The sequence below is a fragment of the Suillus paluster genome (assembly GCF_016628075.1).
Source record: "Suillus paluster strain FC165 chromosome Unknown EDB91scaffold_221, whole genome shotgun sequence".
In the NCBI taxonomy this organism is placed as follows: domain Eukaryota; kingdom Fungi; phylum Basidiomycota; class Agaricomycetes; order Boletales; family Suillaceae; genus Suillus; species Suillus paluster.
Genome location: NW_024537781.1, coordinates 15,718 through 40,201, shown reverse-complemented (window position 1 = coordinate 40,201; position 24,484 = coordinate 15,718). Strand labels below are relative to the sequence as shown.

Sequence of the window (24,484 nt, the reverse complement as noted above, 5' to 3'; positions counted from 1 at the left end):
TTCTGGTTGGTATATGGGATTCCGTTCGTTGGTCCATCGTCCAAAGAGTGTTTCCTTTCCAGCACGCATAAATATCCAGAGCGGCAGCAACACTCTTTCGCTTTCCAGGCCGTCTACTTATAACAACCTCGATACTATAGAGGTGGATGGCGCTCTAGCAGCGACGCCGTGGAAATCTGCTATCTACTCCGCTCTGAGTGCTGGGCGAGCTCATATCATATCATGATGGCAAACTTGAATTCCTGACCAGAACATCCCGGTACCGAATATGTCAAGGGGTTTTCTGATCACCGTCGAAAACAAACAAGCTGCCAGCGGGGATTATACCACAATGGCCATTAATTGCCACTGGGGTAAGCGGTGGAGTGTGTGCCTGCGTGGTCGCGAGCAAGGCAACAAATGGTTTCGGAACTTGGAGCTACGAGAAGGACATTGAGTGGCTGACTAAGCTACGGTGCTACGCGGCTGCCACTCCGCCCCTCGCCTGGAGCGGTCTCGCCACGTATTCTGATAGATTCTGATATTCATTTTTCGTGTTAATCGGCTGGTGGAAGCAGTTGTGAGATATGAAGGAGCACAGTTGCAGCGACGATGGAATCATTGGATGAAGGCCGTTATTTCCCCACTGGGGTAAGCAGTCTAAGAACTAATACGTATTCATGGACCGTTTTTCAGATGGGCGAATGAAAAGGATACATGTGACAGTAATGGCTATGATAGGACCTGAACGTGACTTGGGTAGAATTTTTTTTTGATAGCCAGATGTTATAACAGAATCTCGGTCGGCTCGACCGAGAGTGTATGAAAAGGATTAGTCGACGAGATCCAACGAGGTTTAAGACCTTGCATTTTTTTCGTCAGTAAGACTATGATTCACGGGAATTTCTGCTAACTTCTACCAACGGCCTCCAACCTACTACTGGCAATTGCCATTGGGAGAATGGCAGCATTCTGCCAAGAGCATTAATCTTAGGTGGCAATCTGCTGGAATTGCAGATATGCATCTGCTCAAAAGGGGATTTCAGGTGGATAGGTTCTTGCCACATCACCATGACGAATAACATTCAGCACATAGAAAGCAAGGGGTCTTCAGATTTATTTGATTATCACATTCTCACAAACAATGCATTTCTCCTTTGTCCTCGCCGTTGTTGCTGCTTTGACAGCAAAAAATGTTTGCCAGTGACGCCTGCTCAGGCTGTGGGAGGTTTGATCAATGCGTGAGTAAGAGTAGTTTGGGTCCTGGATGTAACCACATGACTCACCGGCGCGGTAGGTCGTCTTTATATGTCTATGAGTGAGTGGCATGTTGCGACAGTGAACTACGTGTTTCTGCTTTCACATCAGTGGGGTATGGTTGATGGCACGACAGTGACTTACTAGTAGTTTGTTGATGAGTTGAGTTGATCAATTTCGCTTCTTGTCGTTCGAGCAATGGAGATCTTGGGATAGAGGAAATCTCAAAACACTTGAACACAGAATATGAGTGAAGTGCTTACGACGCAGACTTGTATTCTCATTGTAAGCTTGACCACTCGCTTTTAAATGCTACCAAGAGGCGTGCGATACAAAGGATCTAGATTCCAGACACCAATATGTAAATCCTTCAGCAGGGGGAAAGGGGGTCCACGTGGCTCAATTTCCTTATAAGGCGTCTCTTCATTCTGCTCTTGTTCTGTCCTTGTCCTGTCCTTGTTCTGCTCTATATTGCTTGTTGCCTTCTGCACCGTTTATGGCGAACTCGCTGCAGGTGGATGGTTCTCTGGAGGCGCTTAGTCTCCCCCAGGTAGGTGAATAGAAGGGAGATAGTTGCTCCCTTGGGCGCTGTGCAAATATGCGATGTGTGCTAGGGGAGTTCATATCTCTTCCCAAAAATATCTAGAGTGTCCCTCTAGGTGGATGGCTCTCTTGCAGCGACGCCGTGTAAACTCCGCAATGAGTGCTAGGTGGCTCATGAAAAACTTGAAACTAACCAAAACATCCCGCTGCCGAATATTTCAGGGTTAACGGCGTTTTCTGCTCTTGCTCCTGATTGCCGCTGGAAAAAATACAAGCTGCCAGCGCGGAATAGAATATGGCCGTCACTTGTCACTGGGGTAAGCAGTCTTGCCACGTATTCATTTTGCGTGTTAACAGCGGCGGGCAGAAGCAGTCGTGAGATGTGAAGGAGCGTACGCAGTTCCAGTGACGATGGAATCGTTGGATGAAGGGCCGATGCTTCCCCACTGAGGCAAGCAGTCTATATATCATCGCCACGTATTCATCGATCGTTTTAGCGGGCCACGGAAGTAGTTGGGAGTTGATTTGATAGCAGATGAACATGTGCAGGTCCAGCAACGATGAGATCATTGTATGACAATACTTCATAAAAAAAAAAGACCAGTTGACTGAAAGCATCCTACTGATAAATAAGCGCATCCTACTTTTGATTAGAAGATATACGGGCCGCAATCACCGTCACCGTTATGTCCGATGCAGTGCATGGCTGGTGTTACTCGAGCCTTCGAAGCAAAAGCAGTATGTCAGTGCTACGGAGCTCTTTGAACTGGACGGTCAGGGGGTGTCTTTTATTTCCAGCATAGCATCGTGACGGGCACCGCTGCGCCAAAATAAAACTCCGCGGTACATGGCGGTTACCCTGTATCCGGCACCTCAGGCGCTGACTGCGGCATCATCGGAAAGGTACCGTCGGGGACTCTAAAGAGTAATTTAACTCAATGCTCAGCATGAAGCAACGAGTTGCAAAGAGTAATGTTGCCGCACCTTCACGAACAATGCTGAGATCAGGTCAGAAAGGGCATGCAATGGCACAGACTTGGCACAAACAGCGTGGTAATTCTGTTACCTTATCCTTGTAGTATCCTTTCCGCATATTTGGCGTCCGGGTTGGGCGACTTGACCTGGTGACTTGCGCCACGAGCTTGGCCGAGATAATGGGACACCGTCGAGCTTTCCGATTCCGGGATAGGTATGATCAGTGCCACACGGAGCGCAGCGTTTCCGCGGATCATACGGAGTCTGAGCCTTGAGATTGGGATTGGACAAGACCTCTGCTCAAACCGAGCGCCTATTGTTTAAAGGGATCGAGATGTGCAATAAATGCTTGGGTTGGTATATGGGATTCCGTCCGCTGGTTCAAACGTTCATCGACAAGCGTGCATTCTTCTCAACAGTGACTTGCAATCCAGGGTGTCGTTTTCGCTCTGTATGCCGTGACGACCTCGCTTTAGGTGGATGACTCTCTGGAGGTGCTTGGTCTTCCCCAGGTAGATGAATAGAAGGAAGATAGTCGTTCCCTCTATGGATGCGCTACTCTAAGTGCTAGGTGAGTTCATACCAGATCGTGACAAACTTGAAACTGACCAAAGTATCCCGGTGCCGATTATTTTGGGGTGGGGGCGTTTTTCTCCCGCCCCCGATTGCTTTTGGCAAAAGTACAGGCTGCCAGCGTGAGTTGAATGTCTACTTACCACTGCAGGGTAAGCGGTCTATGAACTGATGTCATTGCCACGTATTCGTTTTGCAGCTGGTGGGAGCAGTTTCAATAAATACTTTGATAGCATAGGAACGTGTGGAGTCCAAGCTACGATGGAATCATGATTGGATGGAGATAACTATACCATCGTCATCACATGTTTTCATCATCGCTGGAATACCTATTTTATTAGATTGGCCAATTGACTGTGATTAACAGCTTTAAACTTCAATAAGTCTCGATCTGAAGGAGTTATTCGAGGAGAATTAACTGACAATGAAACGTTGCGGCATCGTCGTCCCGCATGGCCACGAGCTCGAGTAAGTTACCGGTGGGAAGCTCTATCAATAGTGGTCACATGAACGGCTGTAGGAAGAACACTTCAAGATCGGCTCACACTGACTATGTAAATGCAGGTTCCATGCGTCGTGATGGCCGTGTTAAAGTTATTGATCTAATCATGGAACCGGGCTTTGAGGGTCCAAGCCCTGAAAGGGATACAAGATCATTGTTTGAAACCTGGCAATTACTAGCCAAGAACTAGCTGGTAATATTGTAAGTAGTTAGTTAGTGCTAGGAGTGAGATTGGCTATGTGACGTTACCGTAAAATTGCCATGCCAGCTGGATGCCAGCGATGAGGCTGTTGCGGACCAAGAGAAGACTTGCCTAATTGGCGTTCATTGAAATCTCTCATCCAGAGTGCTCAAAGGGCCTATATAGTCTTTTCCCAAGCTTCTTCCTCCGACGCTCCTTCAATACAATTCCCTTTTACCAATTTCTTCTCCAAGTTCTTTTCTCGTCTGCCAATTATTTTATGGAGACTCCGTCGTCGAGCACCCTTGCGCTGCCGAAACCATTACCAAGTCGTCCGAGGTCATCGCCTTCGTCGAGAGCATCATCAGTCCCTGAACTTGATTCATCAACCGACAGAGAACGCAGTTCAACAGAAACTGCTATTTTCACAATCTACTCCATGTACGGTGACGACGACGAAGCACAAACCAGCTGGACTGCATCTTCTACTTTCGAGGATCCTTCCAAGGAACTTGACTTGACCTTGGGGGACAGCTTCACCTACAGTAACTTCTTTAATCAACGAACTTCATATGTTTCCAATACCGACACCACTTATATCGACCTTTCCTCAGACATGAAGCCTTTTAGCAAGCTGTCTAACCCTCACGATCGGACACGGACATCGGCTACATCCAATGGTTCTGCCCACTCATCCTATCCATCCCCAATTCCAAGTTATGCTACTACTTCTCATGGAAGAGACACGCTAGAACTTCCTACACGTTCCAAGCGCGTTCCTCTCACACCAAGTCGCCACCAAAGTGATCTCACTTCATGTAGTTCTTCAACTGACATAGACGCCGTTTTACCTCCTGTATCACATCTTACGCCTCCCCATAGTCGTCCACCATCCCTGCTGAGAAGGACGGAATCACCTGTCCCTGAACCTACTCTGATTCTCACCCCACCACAGCCGACATCTTCTTTGATCCCACCGCCCTCTCAATCTCCATCTTCTTCTCCCACCACACAACAGCAGTCAAAATTAAGCTGTCCTTCTAGCAAAACCTCACTCGTCCCCTCGCTGGCAGAAGGTGAAGACCTGGACGCGTTCCACGTGCGAAGCACCTATGCACACCTGAACGCGATTGGTGTCAGGGGTGATGGCTACGAGGAGGGCGTGGAGCGCACACGCGCACGAATCCGTGCCAGTAGAGGAAGTGAACTACGTGCGGAGGCTGCTCTAGCTGGTCCTTCAGAGAGATCACGAGACCTTGAAGCTGAAGAGCTCAACGTGCTGTCAAGCTTAGATCGGTGAGCTTGGATCGGGGAGCACGTCCTCTCAAATCTCATCTTTTACCATTAGCTATGGATTCTTCTTCGTACCATCTCATGACCGACTGATCCGACTTCCATCTGGTCCTCTACTCAAACGATTAGCACCTGTCAGGGCTGGTTCAAAGTCAGCTCCGAGCCATGCTGTGTCCGTCAGCTCTTTGCCCGCAGCTTCATCTCCGCTCAAGGAACAGATGCGGGTTGCCAAGTGGGACAGGATGCTGGAAGTCCTGAGTCGAGACAGTGGCGGGAATATAGAATCGTGGATTGTCAAGCCATCGAAAGCACACAAACTTCGTCAGAGGGTATACAAGGGAATCCCTGATAGGTGGAGAAGGGCAGCTTGGGAGGTGCTCATGAATCGGTTTTCGAAATCCGGACGTGAGGCGATCGAAAAGCTGGGAGATTGCTATCAGCAAGACTTGGAGAAACCCTCGAGCTACGATATTCAGATCGATTTGGATGTGCCAAGAACGATCAGCGGTCATATCCTGTTTCGCACGCGGTACGGACTAGGGTACGTATCAGTTCCTACTTTGATCTTGCCAAGGTTGAACCCCTTACTCCAGACAACGGTCCCTGTTCCACGTCCTGCACTCCTTCTCGTTACAATGTTCTCAATGTGGTTATGTGCAGGGCATGGGCCCTATAGCAGCAACCCTGCTATGCTACTTCGAACCTGAAAAAGTTTATGCTGCTCTTTCCCGCTTACACGATACCTACAACATGCACTCCATCTTTTCCCCCGGTTTTCCAGGATTGTTGCAGGCCATTTATGTCCAGGAACGAATCATGGAATCGAAGATGCCGGACGTGTACGCTGCGTTCAAGAAACACATGATCTCTACGACTTCATACGCGACCAAGTGGTACATCACGCTTTTCGCCAATTCCGTCCCTTTCCAGACGCAGCTCCGGTTATGGGACGCGTATCTCCTGGAAGGAGAAGATCTTTTCACCGCCGTGGCAGTGGCCATCGTATGGGTCTACCGAGGCATGTCACTCTAATCTAATCTCTTCATCAAACCATATTCTGACGTCAATCAATAGATCACATCACATCCAGTTCCGCAAATTTCGAGACCATACTCTCCCTTCTCTCTTCTTTCTTCGTACCCGAAGACGACGACACGCTTCTATCCTGGATAGAACGCATGCTCGGCGACAAAAAGCTGCGATCACAGATGGCGCAGTGGCGTCTGGACTGGACCGAGCTGGTCGCGTCTGGCAAGGATGGCGATGCGCTTCTATAACGTCACCTCCCAGCCTCTCTCGGGCTTATTATCTCCACCCCCTCCTTTGATGCTGCTTTCGTCCTTAATCATATCCCTCTTTGTCTTGATATCAGAATCTTGCATTATTATTGGAACGCTTGGTATATATTGCGACTGCATCACTGTCGTTGTACTCACTCTCACTGCCATTTTTCGCATCATTAATGGAACCAATCAAATGCAAATGCAATCTTTATGAACGCCAACGGGGTTTCATTCTCCCAACCTCTCCTCGTTAACGTTTGGCATAGGATCTGGGTGTCATAATTCGGATCTACAACTAAGTACAGGTTGATGATGTGACTCTTACCATCAACAGGTGCGAGTAATGGGCCAGTGTCAAGCTAAGCGCGGTTTTTTTTCGTTCACTCGTCAGTTCCGTGCTCATGCGCTTTATAACTGCTGCTCGTCAAGATTAATCTGTAAGTTCGAAAACAGCATTCACGCTAGCATCATAGAATCTCTTGATCATTGGTAGAGGCTTAAACAAGAGCCGGTCGAGCGTGGAGCAAGCCAATGACAACGGGCCATGCGCCTGCCACGGCCGTGACACGGGCATTCTTGAATCTTGGTCACCAGGGTATCCTCATACAGAAGCAGCATTGACGCGGCGCTATTTTGAATTGCGCCTTGAAGTATGTTGCTCGAAACACTTTGATTTTTATTGTCGATGGATGACAGTCGGTGTACAGGCCATAGAGTGCTGAAATGACATTTACATTACCTCTCATTTGCTTCTCATGCACGGATTCCACGTTTAGACAACCTGCGAGGATATATGTTTTATCATAGCTTAACGTGTGAGCAGAACTAATACACATGACATGCGTACTACGTATAGCGGTGGACTAGGGGTCTCATGGGCAACAAGGACGAAGAGAAGTGTCCCACGGTCGATTCCGAGGCTTAATCAGAGAAGGTTGACAGATTCAGGGCGAACACTGTATCATAGACATCATCATACTAGGACACTACGACACAAAGCCACATTGTCCCATCTCATCGTGGTGAACAGTGTTCAATCCGAACCACGCACATAGTCTATTTGGCAACAGAAGCGCAGTCTTAGCATTCAGATTACAGTTGATATGCTCATAATGCATATGGTAATAATGCATAAATCTCATAATGCATAGACTTTTGAGGATCCCGACGGCGTTCCCATGTAATTGCATGCATAATGCATATTGCATAATGCATAACCTTTGCATATCAATTATGCATTATGAGGTAGGGTAAGACATAAGGTATTGCATAAATCTATTGTTCTGCTTCGGGCAACAAAATATGTATAGAAGCCAATGAGTGATTGCCAGGCCCTATTGTCATATTGATGCAAGATGGTGTTGCAATTGTAGGGATGTAATGATGCATCAGCGCTGCAGTGTATTCTTGGATGGAGTAATGCATTAGCAATGCATCAGTAATGCATCAACGATGCATCCTGATGCTTTACAGCTGATGGCACATCATGCATCAATGATGCATCAAATCCGATTGATATTTTGAAAATTAGGAATCGTCCCACAGTCACTCTTAGGCACTTGTACTCGATCAACAATACCCGCTACCACCTGCTAGCCGCCATATGCTGCGCACTGATCCGTCCTGCAGCCCCGCAGCTGTGTGCCACCACCCTTGTCAGTATACAATCAGGAATTGTCCAACGGTTGCAGTCCTTGTACCTGATAACAATGCCCAGGTCCATATCCTGCCGCCTGCTCGCTGCCATGTGCTGCGCATGGTTCCCTTGGGCTCACAGCTGTGTGCAACCACCCTTACCACTATACCATCCCTTGACTCCGCCTTCCAAGTCATGTGCGAACTAAACATTAATGGGCGCAGCCACTCTCAGGGCATGGGTCCACACCTTTGGATAGGGTGGGCTGCAGAGAGTGACTCATGGGATAGGGTGGGCTAGGGTGGACTGCAGAGAGCGCCTCAGATCAGCAAGATATAGACAGGGAGTCCACCCAGAATGGTACCCAGAGCGCACCCCATATCAATTATACTTACCAAATTACAATGCCTTCGAGGTACTTTGAGGATGTTTCCCTAGCACACTGACTCGACCCAATGTACTAGTTTGTGCCCTCGAACTTCATCACACTTCGCCCCATCACAGTATTCCACCCTTGCAATATACTTAGTGATTACATTGATGACACGACACAACTATATTCATTCATCACTGATACGATGAAAACAGAGACTATTACTCATAGAACTACAATATAGATCAAGCAGAGAAGCAGATTCCGAGACTTGTATGATACGAAATGAAACAAATTGAGCTGACAAGTAAATTTGCGATCACGACAAGAAAACATAGGCTCATGCCTTCGTATGTATTTTCCTGTGTCCATTGAGCAAGTGAGGATAGACTAAGATAACGGGGACATACTTGGTAGGAATCATACCCTCCGTAGTTGCGTTATTGGGACGCTTTGTCGATGTTCCACCCAACCCAATGGCATCAGCGATTTCATTCCGCCTCAATTTGATCGGAACACGTTTGGAAGCACGTGGAGCTGCTCCAGAATTGACTGCAGGCCTGGGATTCTGTGTCGTAGTGGCGGTATCGAGGGCAGTTGCGGCAGCGTGTGATATCTCCATTATCATACCAGACTTGGCAAGAGGTTGTACTTTGGGTTTAGCCGCGTTCGCGGATGTGATGGCAGGTGCGATGGCAGGGGTGGGATCCATGGTGGGATTGCCTTTGACTTTGGCAGCTGAAGGCTTTGGCTTACACTTGCGCTTAGACTTAGCAAGCCCAGTGCCAGTGTGAGCCTCGGCAAGATCTTGCACACCCTCGTTTGGAGAAGGAAGATTTGCTGCTGGAAGAATGGGATCCTGACTAGTAAATTGAGGAAGGACGTCAACACCATCCTGCTCAGGTGTGGTTGTGCTGCACTCAGCAGAGATCAGGGAACTTAAGAAAGAGTTCAGACTAGGCATGTCCCACCTCTGTGAATCAAGGGTACCGTGATTCCAAGTGTGTGTGTTGTATTGTGCATCATAGAACCCCTCAATAGTATTGTCAGTGAACGAGGGTGCTGATGAGCCAAATGCCGAAGGAAATGAGTCCTGCGCGGTGCCGCAGGTACCAAAAAAAACCCATCGACATAAGTTCGGCATGGGAAAAGGATGGCACCTGCCAATCCAGTGATACATCAGGCAGGGCCTGTGCAAGTGATGCATTGGGGGCCTGTTCGAGTGATGCATCAGATTGTGCCTGTGCCGCAAAATGTCAGATGGCTTAGTAGAGAACAACGAAAGGTTCTTACCTCAGAATAGAATCCAGAATGATCAAGTGGTGCATCACTGATGCTGGCTTCTGTGTTACAAAAGCGTGTAATTGATGCATCACTGAGTCCGGTCGAGGAACTAGCCAAGCCTGTCATTGATGCATCAGCTTGCATTAGGTAGATGCGAAACGATATAAATACCTGGACAATCCCAGTCCATGGAATTATCAGCCGATCCTTTGTCGTTCTCTCCAGTATCCTCTCCATTTTCTTCTGCCAGTGCTTCGCTGGCTTCTCCACCACCATCGCATCGCTCAAGCTCCTTAGTCTCATCTTCCCCTGTGACATCTTCAAGGAGTGGGTTGCGCTCATTTGCAGCTGATGGTCAAGTGTTAGGGTAAGTCTATAGAGACTTAGAAAATAAGGATTAGCTTACGGAAGATTAATTCAGCATATTGCTGATATTCGGCAAGGAAGGTGTTGTCCTTGTCAGGGCATAATTGAGCAAAGTTACTTCCGGCGGGGGTTTCTGATGGATGACACCTAACTAAGGTAAGCTTGGTAGTCATGTTTATGGTTTGATGCACTTATGATAATGTTATGATGTCCCAATTGTGCCTTGGGTCCGGTCCAGTGCATGTGAAGGAGACTATAAATCAAGTCTTTTTCTTGACAAGGCGTGCAAAGCGTTGGCATATGATTGGTAAATCGTCAATACCTCTATAGGCCTGTGAGTACCATCAAAATTATAAAGATTAATTAGTACTTACTTCACAATAGCATCAGCATCAATTTCGTCATCGTCATCATCTTCGTGGTTTGACTTGCCCTTCTTTACCTTCTTCTGCTTGTTATACTTCTCTCTGACCTCCTGCTTAACTTCATCCGACTCATCTTCTAGAAGCTCTTTGCAAAATTTTCGGCCCAACGCTATGTGGCAACCAGATGTAGTTACATTACCTGCCTCTTGTTCGGCCTTGACAAGAGGTTTGATCTGTTTGTCGTACACCATATCCATGTAAATTTCTTCGACCAATTTTGCACGTGACTTTGGTAGCAGGGCAGCTTCAAAGATGGATGCATCCTTCTTTAAGCCGCGATTTTTCTTGGACACATTTGTGCGCCAACAGAACCAGGTCTGCAATTGCTACCAAGGTTTTGCTTTAGTGATCAAATATTGTCCACATTTGATGACTTACGAGTTTATGCGCATCTTCGGCATCACCTACTGCGGTTTCTTGCACCTTTGTTAGTGTTGTTTCCACAAGGATGTCAGGGAATAGGATCGCTCGCTCGGGCCATGTTTTAAACCAATAAAGATGAATCTTAGGCCAGAAGAGCGTGTAGTCCTTGTCCTTGCTGCCATGTAGGGCGGTATACTCTGGCAACTGTTCTTGGAGCCATTTACACTGCTCTTTAGTAGTCCACGGAGCTTGTGGCATCTGCCATATGATTTTCAGTTGAGTACATTGCTAATAGAGGCGCTGTCATACCTTTTTTCTTGCTGTGTGCAATGATAGTCGATTTTGCCCATTTACAACGTATCCGTCTTTATATCATTCCACCAGCATCTGATCAGGGCCCATTGCAAATCAATATCGGCCCATGAAAAAAGATGCTAATTTAGTGATGACTTACTACAGGATCTGACCACAGGTCAATGAAAACAAACATGGTGGTACCGGCACCAGTCTGTGTTTGTGGTGGAGCGGGTAATGAGGCAACCGAACCTAATCAAGCGGTTTCGAGTTGCTGAATACCTTATGGATTGATCAAGGTGAGCTTGGATGATGATGTGCGTAGAAGACTGACTTTACCTGTGCCTAGGATCCTATCCCAACATCGTGAAGACTGCATTGAAGATACATGTGTCCAGTGGTGTAGTGAGTTTTGCTTTCAAGCACCTGGGAGACGCTGATAACCATCGTCAAAGGGGAAGAAGATACCATGACAGTGAAAGCTCACACTAGGCTGTGGTACATAGAGCGTTGTAAATTGAAGAATATTGCCTAGAACAAGCGGAGACTCACCTGGGCATTGAATATCGGAATTCAGCATTTGCATGAACCACTAGTATGGGCCAGCAGTAGTTATTGAGCGAAGATTCCAACAGTTGAAACAAGCTGGAGAGTATTGCGATAAGTACATGTGTTGTATTGGACAGCTGCTAGATACTCACCTGGACCACAAATGATTAATACAACACGGTGTGAAAAGGCATGAGTGAGAGCCAGCAGTAAGGCATGAGTGAACCAGCAGTAGTTATTGAGCAATGACTCGTTCCAACGTTATCATGATTGAAGTTGATTGAAATCAGCCAAAAGCAGCTGCAGTGCAATTACTAACTAAGAGCTGATGTCAACATGATCTATGCAATCAACGCCGACTTCAATCATTCTATCTTAACAACTGAGATGCAGCTACAAAAGCATGGTCCGGGGATCTATGGGATCAACACCGACTCCAAGAATTCTTCCTTCCTGTCTTTACATCGCGGCTGCAAAATCATGCTCCATGCAATGCTGGTTCTTTCGACACAAATATCTTCTGTAAGTTTGTGCCGTCCCCATGTACCTTGGGTTATTAATGTGCCACCAAAGATGCCTTACTGCTGGGAGCTATGCGATTGACACCGACTCCAATAATTCTTCCTTCCTGACTTTACATCTCATGTGCGGCAGGTATTCGATGCCGGTACCCACTATACATCTTTCTTCCAGTGTTCTTCAAGATGTACCCCTCATGGTACGTTCCGGTCATGGCTCTTGCACAAAATCACATTCACTTTCCTAGACATACCCAATGTCCCTGCTGGGATCACAGACAATTTCATTGTTCATTGTGCGTACTGTACTCTTGATCTTAATGACTTGCAGTAATCGTTATGATGCATCAGTGATGCATCCGGTGACTCATGCCGTCTGAAATCTCAGCAACACAAATCAAATTTCAATACCGGTACCCTATCGGCTCGCTGTTTTAAGTCTAATCAAGTTTGCTAGACCCTGCCACGACATCAAATTTAACGTGATTCAGAGTGAGTAGTCTACTATATCACTGGTGGCAGATCATAAGGCTAACTCGGAAACCACTGCGAATACTAGTTTGCTCTACTCGCATTGACCACCGCTCATACAACATTGTCAATGCCCGAGATTCAGGGTGAGTGGTTTACTTTATTAATGGAGGCACTTCTCAGGCTAACTCAAAATCCACAGTACAAAGTTTCAGCTTCCCCTCTCCCCAAATACCTCTTAATGCGCGACCCACTCATGCTATTTCGCTCAGTATTATCATGACACCCTACATGGCCGAACCAGTGGAGTCTGTGACTGTATATGAGGGCAGTATAGAGTTTGAGGAGGCTGCAAACGCCATGGCAGACAAATGCCTGCTATATTCGTATCAAGGAGTGTTCTATAATATGCCCACCTGGTGCGATCTCAAACCTCCTTTTTATTGTGTTACTCAGGGCCGTTACATCGGAGTGTTTCCGTCATTTATCTGGTGAGTTTTCATGTTCTCATCAAAACATCTTTGACGCCTAATAACCTGTTGTAGGAATGCCGTGAAAACCGAACTTTGGACACCGGGCAATTACATCGCTAACTATGTTACTGTTCAGTCACTTGTTGTAGGAGAACAGAAGGTCCATCGTGCCATCAGATGTAAGCTTGCAGCAAGCAGGTGACACCAGTAGGTTTGATGCTATACTTCGTTTGGTAGCATTTGCTGACATCTCGTCAGCTTTAGAGTTAGTATGTAGGCATTACTTAGTTTTTAGTTTGGACTAGTTATTCCGAAGGACGTCATACCACAAAAATGACAAGTACTAGTCATTTTGAGAATAATGATGTCATTTACATGATGTTTCTGTAACCCTGAATGTGCAAATACTCGAGTGGCTCCCACCAAGCATTAGCTCAGACCAGCCTGTTGAACACCAGACTCAATGGAAAATGTCTACTACAGATACTGCTTGTGCTATTGGCTCTTCTGCATCCTCAGTTCAGACTATTATATGCACTAAGGCAACATTGAAGCGGAAGAAAAAACCCAAGCTCAATTTTTACTGCTCAGTGCTTTCAAGCTCTCGCCAGCATACCCAATATCAAGTTCACCAAGATGGGTCCATCAGCTATACATTGCAGCGTCTTAAACCTCCCAAAAATGCTAAACCGACCATCAATAATCAATCTCGTGCTGCACTGACTCTGCATGATGCACCATTTTCGATTCCTGAGCCATTTGATGATCTCCCGCTCGACGTTTCTTTAGACTTTTTAGGCCAGCAAAGAAGAAAACAGGCAGCAGGTGTATGTACACTATAATTTTCCGAATCCTTTCATACGTCCCTCACTGTGATTATCCAGGATCATCCTTTGTTGATGTGGTTAAAGTACCGAGGATTATTCCTTCGCGAAATAATCCGTCTGGAAGGCAGATGCAACAAAGTCGGTGCTCAGTGTTGCTCGGAATGTGATTGTCCCACCCCAGAGTACAGGTGTCATGACTGTTTAGGCTCAGAACTCTATTGCTCAGCTTGCATCTTGTCAGCTCATGTATGCCATCCACTTCACCGATTAGAGGTACATTTTCATGTTTGAGTGGAGATTAGGTCATAAAACTAATATCTAATATCAATGCAGAAATGGAATGGTAACTACTTTGAGTGGATCTCACTGAAAACCATGGGCCTTTGCATCCAGCTTGGCCACCCTACTGGCCAGAGATGTCTTACTCCTTGTCGCGCATTCAATGATGATTTTGTCATTGTCAACTCGCATGGTATACATGAAGTGTCCCTCGACTTTTGTGATTGTGTAACAGCCGAAAGCCACTTTCAACAGCTGCTTTGAATATCTTTGTTTCCTTCAACAACATCAGATCCAAAAACTGCTGCGACATTCCATGTTCTCGAGCAGTATCATCTACTATTGTTCGAGTCTAAAGTGTCCACCTTTGAATTCTATCACTCACTCAGGCGGATGTCTGATAACACCGGCCTGCTTCCCATCAAGGTAAATTCTGACTTTCAAGTACCTTTGAAGTGACTCCAGCTTCCCTACAGGATCATTATGAATCGTTTATGAGGATGGTACGCGAGTGGCGCCACTTGAAGATGCTTAAGTGCTCAGGGCGAGGTCATGACCCTAGTGGTGTAGATGGGACGGCTGAGGGTGAATGCACTATATTGTGCCCAGCATGCCCACACCCAGGGAAGAACCTTCCCGCAGATTGGAAAGAGTCTCCTCGACAGTGAGTTTAGAATGAGCTTCAGTCCAGAGTAGAATTACTAATATACAGTGGCTCAAAAAACTGTCCGCATGTTTTCACATTTTTCACTATCTATGATATTGTGTGAGAATATACAAACACCTCAAGGACATGCTGGTACCATATTGTAGCACCACTTCAGGGCTTTCAATTGAGCACTATGGCGTGGGAATTGGTCAAGATATGGTTGAGATATGAGGCTTCCAAAATGATGACTCATGTGGACAGTTTTTTGACTCAAGTATTTTACAGTGATAATCAGGTATTCTAGTACTTTGTGTGACCTCCCTTGGCTTTAATTACTGCCTCTATCCTTCTAGGCATACTCTTAAAACTATATCTAACTATATAAACCAGAATGTTTCATGTGTCATGATCATAATCACCATTAAAGCCATCTCCTCTGCTCAAAGGGATAATATCCTCTCTTTGTCCTATTCTGGCCTCTCTGCTCATCAAATTTCCTCTAGAACTGGAGTATGCAAGTCTACTGTGGCCAAGTTTATCAAAGAAAGCCACCTGGACATGGAAACTCTTGTGGAGGATGTCCACCTCTATTAATAAGAGGGTTATCATTCAACATATCACTGCAAGAAAGGCTGATAATGCTGTCCAAGCCACCCATTATATCAATTCCACCATCACCACCACTGTCTCTTCACAAACTGTGAGGGATGTTCTCAAGGCAGTTCATCTCAAGGCAGTAACAAAGAAGAAATGCCTCTTCTCTCTATCAAACATAGGCAGAGAAGACTACCTTTGGCTTGGCCCATCAAAACTGGACTGTAGAGCACTGGAAGCATGTTATATGGTCAGATGGGAAGGTATATGTATGGAAAAAGAAGGGAGATTCTCTAACAGACAGAGAGGTTGGTGAGACTGTCAAATTTGGAGGAGGTTCTCTAATGGTACAGGGCTGTATTGGATGGAATGGTGTGGGTATGCTTGCTGAAGTTGAGGGGAGGATGGATGCTGAGCAGTATGTGGACATTCTAAATGTCCACTTGCTGCCTAGTATAGCTGAATCAGGGATTGATGAAGAAGACATCATTTTCCAACAGGCTAATGATCCCAAGCACACATCTAGGAGAGCCAGAAAATGGTTTGAAGAACATAATATCAATGTTCTTGACTGACCAGAACAGTCCCCTGATGTCAATGTCGTTGAACATCTCTGGGGAACACTCAAGAAGAAGCTTCAAGCCTCTGAAACCCCCCTAAAGGAGTATGGGAGCTATGGGAGAGAGTAGCAGTGGAATGGGGAAGGATTGCAACTAAATATTGCCAGAAATTGATTGAGAGTATGCCTAGAAGGATAGAGGCAGTAATTAAAGCCAAGGGAGATCACACAAAGTACTAGAATACCTGATTATCACTGTAAAATACTTGAGTCAAAAAACTGTCCACATGAGTCATCATTTTGGAAGCCTCATATCTCAACCATATCTTGACCAATTCCCACGCCATAGTGCTCAATTGAAAGCCCTGAAGTGGTGCTACAATATGGTACCAGCATGTCCTTGAGGTGTTTGTATATTCTCACACAATATCATAGATAGTGAAAAATGTGAAAACATGTGGACAGTTTTTTGAGCCACTGTAGGTCCTGTTAGGTGGTTGTATGCGTTGTTCCTCACTATCGATGCTAATTTCCGGTTAAAACGCAAGGCCATCTCAAATGACAACGTTGACCCAAGCCTGAGTTGTGGCTGGGGTTATTTCATGGAGGAAGAAGCTTATAAATACTTCTTGCATAGCAGTGCGGACTGCGTCCAAGAGGTTTGTTAGTTTTATTTATTCATTTTGTATATTCACTGCTTTTTTGGCAGAAATCAACGTGTTCAAGTCAACGCCGTAAACATGGCTGATATGAAATGTAACTGCGGACTTGCTGCTACCGGTTTAGGTACCGTTGACTGCGCTCACCACAACATGAAACGCCCCAATGCAGTGGGGGATCTCCAAAAGGGCAAAAAATAAGTTGTTGTTTCCATTCCGCAGTTGTCAATCTAATGTGAGCACATAGATATATTAACATGGACTACTTATTTTTCTCGACACTTCGTCATGCTGTACTTGACACTCTCAACGTATCCTATGATATTGCGTGCCAATGGCACAAAAATTTATGGCACTGTATGAGTGCCTTTCCATTTTCAATGCAGCTCCCACAGGCCATCAAGACTGTCTCATTTTTTGTGCCGAAGTTCCACCTACCCGCCCATATCGAGCAGTGCCAAACATTGTTTTCATTTAATTTCAAGAGCAGGGTAGGAAGGACTGATGGAGAGGCACCAGAATGTGGCTGGGCGAACATCAACCCTGTCGCTTCAAGCACAAAAGAAATGGGTCCTGGTGCACGGCGAGACACCCTCAACGACTACTTTGGAGACTCAAATTCGAAAAAGATTGTTGGACTTGGTGAGTTTATTTTCGTCAAAATAATACATTAATTTACATTTTATCAGGTAGTACTATGCTTCGCAAGATTAAAGACGCATTGCCAGAGTGAGAGAACCATCGTGAGGTGTTTGAGGATCTCGACGATGGTTTGTGAGACAAATATGGTGCCACCCTCGAACAATGGCGGGAGCAGGTAGAGGCTTGGGAGCGTGATGCTGTGCAACTCAATCCTTTCGAACGAAAGGCAGAAAGTAAGTGTGAGATTGTGATGGTAATGCTATGTGCTCATCTTGATCCTCCGTATATCACAGCTCTTACCATGGCTTCTGTATGGCTGGAGCTGGCTAGGGAGGACCAGGTTGACCTTCAAATGGGGACTTGCCTTGCCCTTGATGAGGACTGCACCCCTAGTGTGTTGATCAGTACAGGTTTAGAAATTGAGGAACAGCAGTGAGTGTCTCAACCGTTGCTTATCAGACCTTGTTCTTACTTTGATAGACGGCGAATGAAAGCAGATAGAGCTGGCCTCGGAGTTCACGCAACAGATGGTCAAGAAGGGAAGATGCTTCAATGAAGCAACACTCTCCAACGGAGGATTGACACCTGGGTGAAGATGCAGGAATTATACATGCCATTTCTCGCTGCACTACATGCAAGTGAGAGTTCTGTATCAAACAACGTGGCCGTTGCACCAGAAGCAATTAAGTTATGGCTGCCATCCCAGATCAGCAGGACTGTGGCTTGTGACGCACGCCTCCAAGACATTGAATGGAAGCTGCGGTATGCGCAAGCTCATGATGCGCTCCACTCTCTACGCTCAAACTTACGTGCTCAGTCTGCCATCCTGAAGTACAAAGACCGCAACCTTCGTGGACAAGGAGCGAACACGAGGGCACAGAATATGTTGAAAGCTGTTGAAGCGAGGATCGAGGCCGCTGCCAGCACTTACAAGCATGCACATAAATCACTCGTGGTTCTTGCACCACAAGTGAATCAGACCCAGTCTGGGTGGCACTTGTCACTGCGGCCGCTAGACCGAGCTGACATCCACTCAATGACAGACTTACTATGGGGAGAATTGGAGGGAACAAAAAAGTTGTCATGGATCTGGAGTATGCGGGGAGCGGCTCCCAACGAGATGGACAAGGACAATACTCTCGAAGGTAGGCAGCTCTTCATTTTTGCTTCCTAGTCAGCTCACGGTTGATCAGATATGCGAATAGAGTGGTGTAAAGCCAGGGCACGGGCGATGCACTGGGCAGAAGAGGTGGAATTGTTGAAGGAGGAGATGCAAAGGATCCAGCAATTTTTTGAGTGGGATGCACAGTGCTGGGATGAGCGGGGCCTGGGAAATGCACTACAAGACACAGACAAACGCAAGGGACAGATGGCATATGCGAAATGTCAAGCTGTTTTACATTGAATGCTTGCCGAGTCTTTCAAGACCAGCTGGGCTGATACCCTGGCTTTCGTGGACTTGTTCAAAGACATGGACTTGGATACTAGTAGTACATAAACCTCTGTCACAGTTAGCGAGAGTTGGTATCAAAAATTGCATTGTTTTAATGTGACCGTCAAGTTAGAATAGCAAGAGCAGGGCACAAAATAGAGCAAATGCGCAAAAAGAAATGGCAACAGCAGGCGAGAGACAATGGGTGCACAAAAGCGGGAAGGCGCCACGGGAGGTGGGATGCGAGAAGGCAAGGGCAGGTGTGATGCATGATGCATGATAAACGGAGGAGATGCATGATGCATGATAAATGGAGGAGATGCATGATGCATCAGATGGAGGGGATGCATGATGCATGAGAGACGGAGGGGATGCATCATAAACAGAGGGGATACATCACTGGAATAGTACAGTTGCACTGATGCATTAGTAGACGGAGGGGATGCATCAGAAAGCAGAGGTAGGCAAAGGGTGGTACAATTGCACCGATGATGCATCACTGGAGCGCTACAGTTGCACTATTTGATGCATCAATATGACACGAACCTGTGTGATTGCGACGGTACCATACACATAGATGTTTATAAACTTGAAGTGCAAACCCCACGAGAAGCCTGCTGCAGCTTCCAACCGATCTATGAAGCAGCGGAAAATCACCAAGGACACTCCTAGAACTTCTGCTCATACTTCTGGACCCTGCCGAGGAGAGAGATATGGGGGAATTGCCTGCATTTGAAGGTGGCAACAAATCCATTGCAGACAAGGTCCGTCATGAGAATGCCGTCGCAAATGGTGAAATTATTAACATCAATTCTGACGACGACAATGACACAGTGGATCTATCAATCACATGCACAGATCTCCTCAGTCTGTGCCAGCGGCTCAAAGTGGCATGCATGCAATATGGTGATCCTCAATTTTCACTCAATTTATCATCACAACTTCGCATCTTTTGTGCTAATCTACGACGAGAAGAACTACTTAATGCTAGACAAACCTCTTTAGAACAATTCTTCTCAGTATAATACATGTACTTTTTGTAGACACTATAGATAACTTCGTGTCACAATTTTGGTGGAGGTCACACATGTTACAATAGTGTGACATATCTGGTCTTGCATATTTCTCATAATGCATAAACTTTTGATGGTCCCAACCATATGCATTATGAGCATATCAACTGTAGTTCATTTCGCACTCAGTCTCACAACATCAAAAGTTTAGTCAATGAAGTCTCGGATCAACAACAATGCCCCACGGAACTAGAACCAGTTTACATCGCAGTATGCCTAAGTAGGCTAAGCTAGACGGCAGGTGTCATTAATATGACACCTGTACAACTTGGTAAAAGGACTGTGTGCAATTGCTTTCAATTTACGTTTAAGAACAACCACAAGCTAATGCCAAAGTTATGAAGCAGAAACGAAGAGGGAAAAGCGATAACCAATCTGAGAAGCAAATTTTTATCGACAACCACTTCCGGCAAATCATCCCCTTTGGACATGCCAGAACAACTGCGAAGCCCATCAATCAACAGTGAAGCAGATAAAAGCTCCATCCCATTCCCAGAGAGCGAATTTGTCGTGCCATGATTAGAAATCAAAATACCTTCATTCCTACTGGGAATCCAAGCAGACTCACCACTCTCCAGTTGCATATACAACACCAGTTTCACGTCCTACATCCCCAGAAAAACCAAGAATGCCATCAGAGTGCCTGCCAATTTTTCAGGGCAATGGATGAATGTCCGAGAATCCTGTGGACTTCTTCAGGTCCTTTAACAGGGCAATGAGAGAACAATTGGTTAAAACAGACAGCGACAAGATAGAAGCATTCAAGGATTATCTCAGAACAGGATTGCAGGCGGAAGCGTGGTTTAATGGGTTAGGATTGGCAGAAAAAGCAACATGGATAATGTTCACGACCGTGTTCAGGACACATTGGCCACCGGTCACAATAGCAGAGAAGACAAAAGCAGAATATAAGCTGGAATTATTGGAGCATGTGCTAAAGAACGAAGAAGTTGGGAAAAGGACAACACTATATGACAAGGAGTGTTGGTCACATGTCGCATGGGCAGCAAAAGCCCTGCAGCTAGCAATGAGTGTGGGGATCGCAAAACACACATCTATGATATGGCAAGTACAATGCAACTTGCCAGCCATCATCAAGGATATGTTGGTCGAGGATGAATACAAGGATTGGGTGGAATTTACAGAAGCAGTTGTGAAAATCAATGGCATTAGATTGGTGGAGAGGGTAGAGCAGAAGAATCTAGAACTCAAGGCGCTATGAGCAGACTTAGCACCCTGCATTCAGCAACAATTGCAGCAGAATTCATTGCAAGTGCTTCAAAACCAGTTCAGCAGGATGTCAATAGCAGCGGAACAAATGTCGGGGATACAGGGTAACAACAGATATTCCCGAGTACCAATGCAACAAGTTCAGAAAAACACACCACCCATGTTCATGAGACAACCCATGCAACCACAGCAACCAACCATCATAACAGAAGATATGAAGATAGCAATTAGATGCTTAGTCACAGCTTTAACTCATCACCTGGACACAACAATAGGAAATGTGGCATACAGGACACAGATTACGCAGTGGAACACGAAGTGGGGGGAAAACACTTGTGTCACACATGAAACAAGCTACCCGCTCAGGCCAGGCACAGCAGCGATAGGACTGAGCGAGTGTTTTGCTTGCGGAACACACGGACACAATGGGCGTAACTTCCCATTACCAATGGACCACCCAGAGAGGTTGTTGCGTAAGGAGGCAGCATGGCGGGTGATAGTGAGTAGGGTGTTAGGCACATTTAACAGGGCAACAGCTATACCAATTTTGCTAGTGGTCAACCACTCACCGCAATACACAACAGCATGGCTCGAGGAACTCCCAGAGCATGTAGAGGGAAAAGTGGAAGGGTCAGCATAGATGAAGGCAATATGCTGACCCAAAGTGTTATAAATACACAAGCTAAGATGACAGTCCTCAGGCACAGAGAGGCAGTGCACGAGGACAACACCGTCACTGCACACCCCAACCCCATCAATGAACCTATAGATAATATGCCAGTCGCACTTGTACCAGACTCGCCAAAAACAATTCAGATCAGTGACTTGTATACTGTGGGACATGTAATGGCAACATGACAACAAGTAGAAGTGAAGGAAACAGTCCCATTTCTACATCAAATTGTGCTAGAAGGTCCAAAGGGGGAGATCATCAGAGTTAGAGCACTTTTTGATGACGGGGCTATGGTTGGGGCAATGTGTACATCAATATTCAACAAGGTCAAACATCGCCTACATAACTGGAATTGATCAAAATGACAACTACACATGGCAAACGGGAACATTGTCAGTTTGTTAGCGAAATGGTCGGGAATGATAGAGATCAAGGGAGTACAAGTGGAAGGGGAGTTTGAGGTCTTCGATAGTGGTGGAGGATGGGGATTCCTTTTTGGAAAGCCAATGTTACAGGCATTCAAGGCAGTACATGAGTACAAAACAGATACCATCCATATCACGGACCAACACAGGGAGGTCATATTATTCAACCAAATCACGAATACACCGAATGACAAAGAGAGCCTAATGCTAGACAACAAACAGTGGGATAATATAGTGGGGGGTTTGGAAACACCCCCCTCGAGGCAAGTCTTGACAGATCCTAGTAATAGCAGAACACATGAAACTGACAATAAGTCAGAACATTTGCAAGCAACATATGCACCTTGTGTTCCAATGGGGCAATAGAGACTGATAGGACACCAACAGTGGCATCAAGATAAGAAACAGTTGAAACAACTGTGGAAAAGAGCAGAGGTGGCAGGCAAACACAGGAGCAAGTGGAACAATTGACATGAAACATAGAACACATCAGGGAAGAAGAAGAGAAGGTGAAGCAAAGCAATATTAGGGTTATCATCATGCACGATACTTCAGACCCAACAGAACAATTACTGGGAGAACTACCAGAATTGCCGCTAGCCAGTCAAGACCCCTCAATATACACAAGGCAAGAGAACCCATTCAAGCCAGAGTGAGTAGCAGAAATCATTTGGCAGGTCACAATTGGAAACAATCTCACGGACAATGAACAACAAGAATTAGAACAGTTCATCAGGGATAACGCAGATTCATTTGCACTTTCACTATGGGAAGTTAGCATAATACCAGGAGCGCAACTGAACCTTAATGTACCCAAAGGCAAAACATTCAACCTACACATACACCAAAGACCATTAACCCCAGAACAATCACATTTTTACAACAAGCAAGTGGAAGAGATGTTGAAAGTTGGGATCATAGAGTGGGCACCGCCGGAGTTAATCAAGTGCACAGCTACTATGGTCATAGCTCAGAAAGCCCATGAGACGAATGGACTATTGGAGGAAGAGTTGAAGCAAAGGGTCAACAACCAATGTTGAGATGCAGGAAGAGCTCCAGCATTCGAACTACCCGAGTGCAAAATACCTCAAGCAAAGAAAATCACAAGTCCAAGCAAAGGACCACGGAAATGGAGAATATGTCAAAATTTTGCGCAGCTGAATAAAGTCACAGAGGTCATATCAATGATACAAGGGGATATCCTGGAAAAACAACAGCGACTTAGTGGACATCGCTATATTTTGATCTTCAATTTTGCAGCCGGATACTATGCAGTTGAAGTACTGGAACAGTGGCGACCATATCTAGTGTTCTACATTGAAGGACGAGGTTACTTTTGGTATAAACGGATGCCAATGGGCATTATGGGAGCACCCATGGCATTTTGCGATGTACTGGCAGCAAGACTTCACGATCTTTTGGTGACATACCTTATGGAATTGTTTATGGATGATGGAGGTTGTGCAGCTGACACATTTAGGGATATGATGAGCAAGTTGAACATTATCTTCACTCAGTTCAGAGAGTGCAGGTTCTCGATTGCTCCAGGAAAAACAAAGTTTTGCATATCAGAAATGGAGTTCATGGGAGGCATGATCGGACAAGAAGGGGTAAAACTGGACCTAACTAAACTTACAGCAATTGTAGATTGGCCAAGACTGGCAAATGCAATGGGGCTGACATCATTTTTAGGTCTTACAGGTTGTTAATAAAAGTGTATGCAAAATGGGAAGGTCCTCTAAGGGACCTGTTACTCAAGGTCCCATTGAATAGCTCGTATAGCAAAACAGCATACCATAAAATGATGACCAATTTCAAACTTGATCAATATTGGACAATAGAACACACTGACACATTTTTAGACCTCAAAGCAGCTATAACAGCAAGGCCAGTACTTCAAGCACCAAGATATGATGGTTCAATATTTGTTGTAACAACAGACAGGTGTATAGAAGGATTCACAGCAGTTTTATCACAATGCATTAAAATGCAAACACCTACTGGAAAATGGGTTGAGCACATGCACCCAATAGGTTTCACGTCAAAACAGACATCACAGACAGAAAGGAAGTACAAATCTTATTTGCTGGAATTTGCGGCACTG

General features: G+C 45.7%; 6 protein-coding genes across 6 annotated transcripts; 4 read left to right on the top strand and 2 right to left on the bottom strand.

The window, feature by feature from the left end:
• The first annotated feature begins 4,144 nt into the window (after positions 1-4,144).
• On the top strand, positions 4,145-6,848 carry EDB91DRAFT_1177260 (rab-GTPase-TBC domain-containing protein). The gene is made up of 4 exons (XM_041320405.1): positions 4,145-5,306; positions 5,359-5,844; positions 5,897-6,321; positions 6,378-6,848. The coding sequence occupies exons 1-4, from the start codon at positions 4,291-4,293 to the stop codon at positions 6,578-6,580; spliced, it is 2,130 nt and encodes a 709-aa protein (XP_041169061.1). The 5' UTR covers positions 4,145-4,290; the 3' UTR covers positions 6,581-6,848.
• A 2,087-nt stretch (positions 6,849-8,935) lies between these two features.
• EDB91DRAFT_1280415 (uncharacterized protein) lies at positions 8,936-10,418 on the bottom strand (the record flags this gene model as incomplete). Its single annotated transcript, XM_041324721.1, has 7 exons — positions 8,936-8,957; positions 9,006-9,509; positions 9,567-9,657; positions 9,719-9,836; positions 9,889-9,998; positions 10,051-10,227; positions 10,286-10,418. The coding sequence occupies 7 exons, from the start codon at positions 10,416-10,418 to the stop codon at positions 8,936-8,938; spliced, it is 1,155 nt and encodes a 384-aa protein (XP_041169060.1).
• Positions 10,419-10,505: 87 nt separating this feature from the next.
• EDB91DRAFT_1256829 (uncharacterized protein) lies at positions 10,506-11,291 on the bottom strand (the record flags this gene model as incomplete). Its single annotated transcript, XM_041324234.1, has 3 exons — positions 10,506-10,569; positions 10,620-10,996; positions 11,049-11,291. The coding sequence occupies 3 exons, from the start codon at positions 11,289-11,291 to the stop codon at positions 10,506-10,508; spliced, it is 684 nt and encodes a 227-aa protein (XP_041169059.1).
• Positions 11,292-12,356: 1,065 nt separating this feature from the next.
• EDB91DRAFT_1088700 (uncharacterized protein) lies at positions 12,357-14,332 on the top strand (the record flags this gene model as incomplete). The annotated part of the gene is made up of 8 exons (XM_041316502.1): positions 12,357-12,398; positions 12,531-12,594; positions 12,643-12,690; positions 12,954-13,011; positions 13,138-13,356; positions 13,411-13,517; positions 13,822-14,163; positions 14,223-14,332. 8 exons carry the CDS (start codon positions 12,357-12,359, stop codon positions 14,330-14,332), a joined length of 990 nt encoding a protein of 329 aa, XP_041169058.1.
• Positions 14,333-17,285: 2,953 nt separating this feature from the next.
• On the top strand, positions 17,286-18,952 carry EDB91DRAFT_1256828 (uncharacterized protein; the record flags this gene model as incomplete). Its single annotated transcript, XM_041324233.1, has 5 exons — positions 17,286-17,547; positions 17,685-17,780; positions 17,841-17,979; positions 18,106-18,692; positions 18,741-18,952. 5 exons carry the CDS (start codon positions 17,286-17,288, stop codon positions 18,950-18,952), a joined length of 1,296 nt encoding a protein of 431 aa, XP_041169057.1.
• Positions 18,953-20,722: 1,770 nt separating this feature from the next.
• EDB91DRAFT_1064697 (uncharacterized protein) lies at positions 20,723-21,274 on the top strand (the record flags this gene model as incomplete). Its single annotated transcript, XM_041314731.1, has 1 exon — positions 20,723-21,274. One exon carries the CDS (start codon positions 20,723-20,725, stop codon positions 21,272-21,274), a length of 552 nt encoding a protein of 183 aa, XP_041169056.1.
• Between the last annotated feature and the right edge of the window lie 3,210 nt (positions 21,275-24,484).

Bases quoted from the DNA above. Each gene is read 5' to 3' on its own strand.
- EDB91DRAFT_1177260 (XM_041320405.1), top strand. From the start codon at position 4,291: ATGGAGACTCCGTCGTCGAGCACCCTTGCGCTGCCGAAACCATTACCA. The intron at 5,307-5,358 runs GTGAGCTTGGAT...TTTTACCATTAG, and splicing joins GTGCTGTCAAGCTTAGATCG to CTATGGATTCTTCTTCGTAC. The intron at 5,845-5,896 runs GTACGTATCAGT...CCCTTACTCCAG, and splicing joins CGCACGCGGTACGGACTAGG to ACAACGGTCCCTGTTCCACG.